This window comes from Rutidosis leptorrhynchoides, chromosome 6, assembly GCF_046630445.1.
Source record: "Rutidosis leptorrhynchoides isolate AG116_Rl617_1_P2 chromosome 6, CSIRO_AGI_Rlap_v1, whole genome shotgun sequence".
In the NCBI taxonomy this organism is placed as follows: Eukaryota; Viridiplantae; Streptophyta; class Magnoliopsida; order Asterales; family Asteraceae; genus Rutidosis; species Rutidosis leptorrhynchoides.
In genome coordinates this window covers 399,943,975-399,954,980 of record NC_092338.1, presented here as the reverse complement: position 1 = coordinate 399,954,980, position 11,006 = coordinate 399,943,975, and the positions used below count along the sequence as shown (strand labels likewise).

Below are 11,006 nucleotides of genomic sequence, written 5' to 3'. Positions count from 1 at the left end.
TGCAGCAGGTAGCCAGGACCCTTTAAATCGGAAGCCCACAACTCGCTACTAACAAATCCAACTATTACTACGAATCAGAAAATTTTGGATGTCTATCAATTTAACCGCTTAAAATAATTTTTCGTTTTAAAATTTTAGAGAAGAAATAGAAAATTCTATGTCCTAAAAACTAGAGCGTCGAGAAATAAGAAAGAAAAAGAGCGCGTCGTAAAACGTCGAAAAATAAGCGTCGAAAAACAAAGATCGAAAAATAATAAAAAGAGAGTAGCGCGTCGAAACTTAAAAGGTACTAAAATCTTAAAACGATGTCGCAAAATTCTAAAGCACCTAAATCTTAGTCTAAAGAAAAAGTACTTAAGGGATTTTACGGCAAAGCCTAAAAATCTAGAAATAAAAATAACTACGGCAAAATACTAGTCTTAAAACTAATTACGAACCATAACTATGCAATTACGAATAAAAAGATACAAAATATAAAGATAAAACTTAAAGTTATAAAAATACAATTTTTATAAAAATATTATTTTTATATTATTTATTTATAAAAGTATCAATTTTATATATAATAAAACTAATTGAAACTTAAAAATACAAAATAAAATAAACTAAAACTAATTAATAAAATAATTAACCCTAATTAGGTTAATAATAATAATAATTAATTAATTAAAAACCCTAATTAGCATTAATTAGGTACTTGGTTTTCTGCCAGAGCAGGCTCCGCGAGTGCGGATGTCTGCTGCCCAATATCTCCGCGAGTACGGACTTTAATAATATTGGGTTCGCTGGTTGGGCTTAAACAGTTCGGCCCAGTTCAGTTTTTTTTTATTTGATTTTTTTTATGTTTTTAGTTTTTATAAAATATAACTTAAATAAAACTTATATTTTAACAATTACTTATTAGATTTTTATAATTCTAAAAAAAATAAACTTTTTTTTAATTAAAACACCTATATATATATATATATATATATATATTTTATGTTTTTATATTTTTGTTTTTTAATATTTAAAAACTTATATTTTTACAAAAATAGATTAAAACTTAATAGAAATCTTTTTTTTATATAGCGTTTCGCTTCGGCGTTGAATTTTTCCCGGCAGCGGCGCCAAAAATACTTGATGTTAAAGGCAGAGGGGTACGAAATAGTTATATTTTTATTGCGAAATAATATTAAATACGATACAATTTTACGCAAGTTATTTATTTATTTATAGAGTGGATATACCTAAACTTTGCTACAACACTTATAGGCAGTGTACCTAATCGTACAGTAGTGTAGTTTTTAGTAAGTCCGGTTCGTCCACAGGGAACTAGCCAAGTTTAACGCTATATTTTTAAACTATATTTGAATATATATATATATATATATATATATATATATATATATATATATATATATATATATATATATATATATATATATATATATATATATATATATATATATATATATATATATATATAGTAGTATTATTATTATAAAAAAGGGTTTTTACCGTTTAATGACCGGTTTGTCGATTTTAAAACTTAAGTCGCAATTAAAACCTAATGTAAAATAATAAAAATAACTTAATTTAAAGTGTAAAGTAAATGAAGATAATTAAAATGCGATAAATTAAAGTGCGATAAATGACAGTAAATAAAATTGCGATAATTAAAAAGTACGATAATTAAAAAGTGCAATAAATAAAATGACAGTAAATAAAAGTGCGATGAAATATGAAATAAAGGAATTATGCTTATCTAAACTTCCGTAATCATGATGTATGACGTGTTGATTTTAATTTATTACCATGGGTTAATTGTCCTTTGTCCTGGATTATTCGATATGTCCATGTGGTTTTTGTCCATAACACTCCATCAGTCATAAATATAAAGTGCGAGTGTCCTCGTCAAATTATCCTTATATCCGAAGTCAAATATTCCAACTAATTGGGGACTTAAACTGTAACAAGGTCTTAATACTTTGTTAACAATTACGCCAAGTATCCTTGTACATAATTCACCCCTGTTTTAATGAGTCCATTGACTATTAATCTATTCTCGTGTCCGGTTAAATGAACGATTATTAGTATTTATAAATATCCCGCCCATCGTGTCCGATCGAGTGTATATGGTTATTTATAGGTACGTCCAATTGTAAATCTTTATATTAAATTAACGAACTATCATTCAATTAAACAAATATAAAGCCCATTAATAGCCCATAGTCCAATTTCCACAAGTGTCGGTCTTTTTTCCAAACCCCAATTATGGTCCAAAGCCCAATTACCCCGTCTTTAATATTTGGCCCAACATCACGATTACTTCGGCTTAAATAAGCATAATAATAACTTAGCTACGAGACATTAATTTAAAAAGGTTGAACATAACTTACAATGATTAATAATAGCGTAGCGTTACACGGACAGAATTTCGACTTACACACTTACAACATTCGCCACTATAACCTTATTATTATTAAACTTAAATTAAAATTAATATATATATATATATATATATATATATATATATATATATATATATATATATATATATATATATATATCGTGAGAGAGAGAGATTGAAAAAGGAGTGAATAAAATCGATCAGAATGCGCGATCTTTTATAGGCCCACGTTTCGCTGTAGAGCTCCGCGAGTGCGGATGTTTTCTTCATAAAAGCTCTGCGAGTGCGGAGGTCTGGAATCCAGCTCATAGATTAAATCCAAAACGTGGGTTGCGTATAATTATAATATATAATAATATATATAATTATTTATATATTATATTATATTCTTGTGCATAGTTGACTTGTAATTTTTGGTCCGTTGAGTCGCGCGCTGAAAGTTGGTTCATGTCTTGGTTCCGGATTTTTGAACGCCTTTTCGTACAATTTAATATCTTGTACTTTGTGTTTCACGGCTTGTACTCTTGTAACTTTTAGACGTTTCTCATCAATAATTTGAACCACTTGGATTGTACTTTGTACTTTTTAGCTTTTTGGTCATTTGCGTCTTCAATTCGTCGAATCTGTCTTTTGTCTTCACCTTTTATTATTTAAACGAATATCACTTGTAAATAGAACAATTGCAACCAAAAGCTTGTCTTTTTTTGAAGGATAATGTTATGAAATATATGTTCGTTTTTAGCATTATCAAAAAGCTTAATGTGTTTGGAATGCGAACTGCTAGGAGTGCGAAGACGAGTTAAACACGAATGGGTTTCTGAAGAGGAGTCCTATCGCAACCGGGATGGACATGGTCGCAACTATGATAGGTAGACAAATCGAAATCGGTAACTGGAGACATGGTCATCGCAACCGGGATGGATCATATCGCAACCGGGATGGTTCCCATCGCGACCAGGATGGATCCCATTGCAAATGGGATGCGTTTGGAGCCAGAATTGAATTTGGACTAGGAGTCCGAGTTTATTTCGAATTCGTTGTTCTTTTTGCAATATAAATACCCCATATGTAACATATAATATATACCTACGAAATTTATAATAAGAATACTCTTTGGTTGAAGTAATCAAGTTTGATTACATATAACCTCGTTTAATTCTTTTCCTTTTATCATTTTTGCTAGTTTCTTCGTGTTCATCATCTTCTTCGTTTATTGTCTTGTGGGTTTAATGACCAGGGCGTTGTCAAGTCTTGTTAGGGTTCACCTAATCGTTATTAATACGAACCTCAACATGATGATCATTCGAGTTATGAACAATGCATAACAGAGTTCGGACTCAACATCCAAACATTCATTTTCTTATGAGTGGGGTCTGGTTGACTGATAAGAAAATACTTAACCAAGGTAGTGGTAACACATAAGTTCTACACGCACATACGATTGTGCACAATAGTCATAAATATGTCAAGTAAGCTCTACATATTGGTCCTAAAAGTTCAGACTCAATTCCCGAAGTTGATTGGCCTGTTGGGTGGTTCCACATTAGCATTATCAGGCACATAAAACCATTTTTATATATGACGTACTGCTTAAAATTAACACACCGTCACATCAGCATTATCTCGACATTTTCTTCCCACCACTAACTCATCACATTTCATTGATATCTGTGACATACCGAACACACTTCCTTACACCAAATAAATCGATTAATTAATTCATAGTACAACATTTAAAGTAAGTGTCTCATAAAAAATTGCAATGTGCCTCTGACGCAAAATGTCATTTATTCACGAAATGAAAAATGGGGCAATATTGACTAGCCTTTGACCAGTCGCTGGTATTGTCATCAATTTAAGCATCGGCTTTGGCGTTGCTTTGACGCATACTGATACTACTGATGGTCTAAGTCAAATGTTAAGTACAAAAACTAGTTATATGTCTACAAATACTTCTACTCCCTCCGTCCTAAATCTATTATCCACATATAAAATTTACACAGTTTAAGAAAAAGTACATGAGACATGTATTATTCTGTTAACTTTCCAGTTTTTCCCTTTACTTTTTACCAATTATTTTGTCTTACATGTATAAAGTAGGGGCACAAAAGAAATTTATCACATTTTCCATTTATAAAGTGGACAATTAGTTTGAAATATTAAAAAAATGAAATAATGAACAATAAATATGAGATGTATGGAGTACTTACCACTTGAACAGTGCATAATCTTACACTTCTCACAAAGAGTTCACTTTGTCAAATTCATGTCCTGGTTGAATTTGGTGATTTTTTTCAACCACCTTCGCAAATATTAAGGCCTCAATATGATTTGCAAGTTTATTGAAGAATAACAATCAATTTCCCGACTGGACTTTTCCTTAATTGCACTTAAGTTATTATACACTTGATCATATGACGTGTCAGTAGGACTTATTTGTAATATTCATTTGGATTTAGTTTTTCATTCGTCGTTAATAAAATTTCAACCGTTTAGAAAAAAAAATGTAATTTAGATTTATTTATATGAAGAAACTAACATACAACATTCGTATTTACTGCAACTTACTTAAAGAAGTACCTACGAGGCTACGATCATTGATACAAACATTATCTGGTGAATTTTTTTATATGATGAATAACGGTGAGATTTTTAATTTTTAGAAATATTAGCATACTAATCACTACACTTTCTATGATAATTAAATAAATAGTTTTAGTTGTATTCTCGGGTTCGTAGTTTTGTAGATTGTGTGTGCTCGTGTTGAATGGTTTTTTAGTTTAGTTGTGTTTTAGTTTTGTCGTTGTATCTGCTAATAGAAGCTAGGATATTTTTATTAATACAATACAATTGTTTTCATTTCCAAAAAAATAAAATAAAGTTGAGCTCATATCTCCTCAATTGATCAATCGAAATATAATCGTTTTTCGAGTGAATAGTTCACAGTTAAAATCGAGACGAGAAAAATTTACGGCATGAATATATTTGAATCGGTCAATAAAATGTTTCTTTTTTCTTTTACAGAGAGTAAAAATATAAAAGCAAATTAATCTTTCACGACTATCCTAACTTGTTTTTCTTCTGCTTTTCTAAGGTAAGTTTTCATCGGTCAATTTGTTTCTTCAATTCAAGAATTCGTGATCAAAGTTCTATCATCTTTGTTGTTTATAATGCAAATTTTGCTGATATAAAATGTAACCCTAACATCTAACCCGACTATTCAAAGGTTGTTGATTTTAAGGTATTTGTAACCATTTAGATGAATTGACAAGTACTCGATTCACTGCATATAATTATCATTTTTGTTATTTGCGTATAAGCTTTAATCGTATTCACTAAGCGCTGACTATATGTTGATTATTCTGGCACAAACTTTGCTGTCAATTTTTTTCTCAATGAATCTTTTATGCAATTGCTAACTATGTTGAATTTATTTATTTTTATATATATATAAAAATAAAAAAGGTATGTTTTTTTTGGTAGTATTATTGCATTTTTCTGAATTAAAATTGTTCAGTTTCTCTGATTTCAGCTTTATGTACATCAAAGCCTTAGAGTAACCGGACTAGGGTTAACAAACTCCCTAGTTACAACATACAACTGCAGTTATGATTTCAAGGTTTAAATCAATGAAGTTTCTGGATTGGTACGTGAAGATTGCAGTTGTATCTGCAGCCATCGGAGGATCAATGGAGTATTTCATGATTAAAACTGGATTCTGTTAGTCACACTTTTCCTATCTCTGCTAATGATTATTACATCTTTTAATGAAGTTATGGCATCTGCTGTTTTAACAATTTCCGATATATATCTGTATGAATGAATGGGAGGTAGTTTGTAAAGTGTTTGACGAAAGACCTGTGCTAAAATTCGACTATCGTAACTCCAATGGCTTTTGACCTGTTAGTCTGTTAATTATTTTGTTCAAACAATAGCCGATGTTATTCAAGTACCTTCTATTCTTTGCATCTAAAAGGTATTTTTTCTTATTACTTATTAGTTATTATTTATTTGAATATGGTTTGTATGTACAGATGACAAAGTGACGTTTCTTGAGTCAGAAAAGAAGGCGTGGGAAAATTCAACTGAAGCTCAGGCGATGCGAGAAGCTTTAAATCCATGGAGAAACACTGATACAAATGCAAGAAAACATTCGTAACATAATCCCTATATCGAGGTAAAATTACAAGTTAGTTCACCTAAATTTGTAACCTGCCCTATAAACATAAAGTGGAGACAGATTGTATCAAATTTTGAGCTAGTTTCCCTTAAGTTTTAAATATTTAATAAACGCGCAATTACAAACTTTGAGCTAGTCTCCATCACAAGATAGCTCAGTGGTTGGGGCCCTAAGTTCCTTGCAAGAGGTCTCAAGTTCGAATCCTATCTAGAACGAATATTTAGTGGTGGCCAGGGATGGGTTGGAAACAGCCAGGGAGTAATCCTGCTGGGCTGCGTATATCAGAGTATGGGGTCGGATTACTCGCCCTCCCGGGTGGCTTTCTGTGTGTTATCCTTTCCAGTGGAGTCCATATCTATTGTTTTCTTCTGAATCAGTTTACTTTCTTCTTTTTTATAGAGTTGATCAATCTTGATTACAAATAATGTAAAACATGGAAATGTAATAATAACATTAGTTGTGGGGGTTGAAACAGGTCAGTTGGGTAGATGCTGAAACTAATTTCGGTACAGACTTGAGGATTTTTGTAAATATTCGATGTCTTATGCGGATTATATCATTGACTCCTGGATTTTGAAAATGCTAAAATCAGTTTTTTTCCCTAGTTTCTGAACTTTTAGTTCGGCTTTGAAGTTATAAATTTATTCAAGGTTCTTTATGTCCATGAACAACATTTATATGCGTTTATTCAAGAATTGGTCACTTTCGTCATGGGCAAGTGATTATTTGTTTCGTTTCTTAGACATGTTCAAAGGTTGAAACTCAAAACCTAGCAGTTACATTATTTTGTTGTATTCCATATATATTTAAATTTGTGGGTCCTTCTAAATATGTGGGCCCTAGGCGGTTGCCCATATTGCCCTTGTCTGAAGACACCTCTGCCGTCAAGTAAATATTATAGAGTACAAAGCTATCCTTTAAATAGTATACGTTACAATTCTTCAAATGTATATAGAATGTAGAATCCAGCTTCTTGAACTATAAATATAGATGGATATAATATAACCATGTATGATTAATCATGATTTCACATTTACACCACCAAAATTCAAAGGTTAATGAATTCCATGCAAATGCAACTAAACAACACCCTTCATTCTAAACCTCACATGTTACAAATATAATCCGACCGACCGTACACACCCAACGTTTGTTTGTTTCTCGTATATGTAGATAAATAAATGTATAGGTAATAGGTTTCACAAGAGCTCATTCTCATGAATCCATACCTATTTTATAATATAGAAAATTTAAATTTATAAAAATATAAATAATTAATTAAAAATGGCTTTTGAAGGAGGGAAGAAGAAGAAGATTACTGTAATCGCGATTGCTACGATCCTTGTGGTGGCAGCTATTGTCGGCACCTTGGTCCATTCTAGAAAATTTAATCACCCTGCAAAAAACATGTCTGATGAAATAGATCTACACAAAGCAGGTGGCGAAAAAACGGCCATCTTAATCGCAGCCACCACCGTATATATTCTTTGCAAATACACCGATTTTCGGGACATTTGTAGGGAAACATTGGAGAGAATAAGAACACGAATAAGGAAGCCTAGAGAACTCATTTTAGGAGGTTTTAATACTGCAATGGATCAAATTCACTACGCCATCGAAAATTCTTACACCCTTAAAAAAACCGCAAAAGATCCAAGGGCTGTAATCGCGATAGATCAATGTAAAGAGCTTCTCAGTATTTCGATTGAAGATCTTAAAAAATCGGTTGATAGGGTTAGTGTTATTGACATTAACAAGTTGAAATATCATACAATTGAGCTTAGGGTTTGGCTTAGTGGTGCTGTTACATATCAAGATACTTGTCTTGATGCATTTGTTAATACTACTGGTGATTCTGGATTACAAATGACTAGATTGTTGGATTTAGGCGTTAAACATACGAGAAACAGTCTTGCAATGATCGATGGCGTTATTGAGTTGTCGGGTGGTAAGCCACCTAGATATAATGATTATTATGAGAAAAGGGAATCGAGTCAATCGACGACTGTTGTTGATTATAGAGTTGATCAAACTCAACTTCAACAACAACAACAACTTCCGATTCAACCTAAGAAGAAACGACATTTTTTCGATTGGACAGTAAAAAATCCTCAACCGGAGCCTAACAACGTTGTCGTTGTTCAACAAACCGAGGTTCAACAACCAAAACCGACGAAAACTAAAACTGTTAATGTTGATTATAAGGGGGATCTTTCGATCTCACGTAATGAAGATCCGAAGCAAACAGCGGGGAATATTCAAAGAATACTTGATGAACAAGCTGAGCCCGAGTTTCTTTCGGATACACCTTATCCTTCATGGACCGATAGTTCAAGGCGTTCGTTAATAAACGTTGATCCTAAAACTGTAAAGCCGAATGCAGTTGTGGCTCAAGATGGGTCGGGTGGTTTTAAGACCATCATGCAAGCTGTTAACACGGCTCCTAAAAGGTCACCCGCACCATTTATTATACTTATCAAGGCGGGTATCTACAAAGAAGATGTTACGATTCCTAGACATACTGACAATGTTGTTTTTATCGGAGAAGGGCCCACCAAAACCAAAATTACGGGACGGAAGAATTATATCGACGGAACCTCCACATACAAATCTGCTACCGTAGGTAAGTTTCAAATGATAGTATTATGCATAAAGTGGTTGCATCCATAAACAGTTGTAATGTCTATAAACAAATAGTCTCTGTGAATATCACCTGGGGAGTAATATGTACACAACTATTTTTGTTATGTACACAATCAATCATGCATTACAATGTTGTACAGTACAACTCTGTAAAACATGATTGGTTGTGTAGTTGTGTATGTAACAAAAATGGTTATGGACATATCATCAAGGTCCTTGAAACATAAACAATTAATAGACTTTGTAAACGTTAAACTTTCGATGTTACCCAAAGGTGTGTGTGTGTATATATATACACATTAAATTTATTTTTATTTTTTTCTTACAGCGGTTGACGGGGACGGGTTCATGGCTAAGGACATAGGGTTCGAAAACAGTGCAGGACCCGAAAAACATCAAGCAGTAGCCTTGCGCGTTTCAGCAGATATGAGCATCTTCCACAACTGTTTAATTGAGGGTTATCAAGATACTCTCTACACTCACTCATATCGCCAATTCTACCGCCAATGTGAAATTAAAGGAACAATCGACTTCATATTTGGAAACGCTGCAGCCGTTTTCCAAGACTGCAAAATGATAATCCGAAAACCAATGAACAATCAAGCATGTATGGTGACAGCTCAAGGCCGAAAAGACCAACATTCAGTAGGTGGAATTGTAATGGACGGTTGTACAATTACAGCTGAACCTGCGTTCTTGAACGCGGTCCCAATGCCTAAATCTTATCTAGGACGTCCGTGGAAGGAGTTTTCGAGGACGATTATCATGCAATCGTTTCTTGACAAGAATATCGATCCGGAAGGGTGGTCCGTGTGGGCCGGGACGTTTGCGTTAGACACGTGTTATTATGCTGAATTTAAGAATAAAGGTCCAGGCGCTGATACTTCGAAAAGGGTTACGTGGAAAGGGATTAAGAAAATATCTCCACAAGAAGCTCAAAGGTTTGCTCCTGGAACGTATATACAAGGAGATCAATGGATTAAACCAACTAATGTGCCCTATGAAGCTGGATTGATGAAGATTTAAATGTTTTTGCATGAATATATTTCTAGTTACTTTTTCTTAGTTGATATAAGTTTGTGTATAAAGTTTGTTAGTAGATACTGTTTACTTGCTAAACAGCGTTTAGGTTGAAGTACTGATAAGTGTAATTCTATAGATGGAAAGTTTAATGACATAAGTTATGCAAACTAATTTGAAGTTGAAAGTAATAAGAGGATTAGTAGTAGTCAATGATAATTGTAGCCGGGTTGCGTTCTCAGGCTCAGCCAAGGCGGCAGCTAATGGGCCAACACCTCGATTTTCCTTGGCCAATGCAACTACGAAACTCAGTTAACGATTCCACACGGGACAACTCATAAACTAAGATTATGCACGCCAAGTGTTCGATGAAATGATTGCAACAAAAATGTCATATTTCAAAGATAGCAACAAAAATGTAGCTTCGTGAGTCTTGATAAATTCGTGAGCTGAGTCATTAAAAGATTTTTTTTATCAGATTTGATTTTTCATCAAATCAACCATAAACTTACAGAGTATTTCGCAAAGAAAATGAAAATAGAAAATGTAGTTGACTATTCTAACGAGCTATTTAAGTAATCCAACCAACATATTTACATTATAGATCCTAGAGCTATAACATAAATAAATTGTTCAACCCTGGCTTTCAGATAATTACATATTGGTTCCCTGTGCTTATGTATATTCCAATATACCCCGTCAAGCTGTAGGATGTCCCATTAACCATATTCAGTTTGGACACTGGTTTCATAAAGCGGAAGTTATATGTTC

The 11,006-nt window shown here is 33.0% G+C and overlaps 1 protein-coding gene across 3 annotated transcripts; it reads left to right on the top strand.

Moving 5' to 3' along the window:
* Positions 1-5,452: 5,452 nt before the first annotated feature.
* Positions 5,453-10,375, top strand: LOC139852923 (pectinesterase-like). Of its 3 annotated transcripts, none has more exons than XM_071842264.1 (5): positions 5,453-5,486; positions 5,925-6,112; positions 6,427-6,569; positions 7,870-9,195; positions 9,544-10,375. In XM_071842264.1, the coding sequence occupies exons 4-5, from the start codon at positions 7,980-7,982 to the stop codon at positions 10,239-10,241; spliced, it is 1,914 nt and encodes a 637-aa protein (XP_071698365.1). In that variant the 5' UTR covers positions 5,453-5,486; positions 5,925-6,112; positions 6,427-6,569; positions 7,870-7,979; the 3' UTR covers positions 10,242-10,375. The 3 variants fall into 3 exon arrangements, with proteins under 3 accessions (XP_071698365.1, XP_071698369.1, XP_071698364.1); XM_071842268.1 differs by having other exon boundaries at positions 5,910-6,112; XM_071842263.1 differs by lacking the exons at positions 5,453-5,486; positions 5,925-6,112; positions 6,427-6,569 and having other exon boundaries at positions 7,857-9,195.
* The last annotated feature ends 631 nt before the right edge of the window (positions 10,376-11,006 follow it).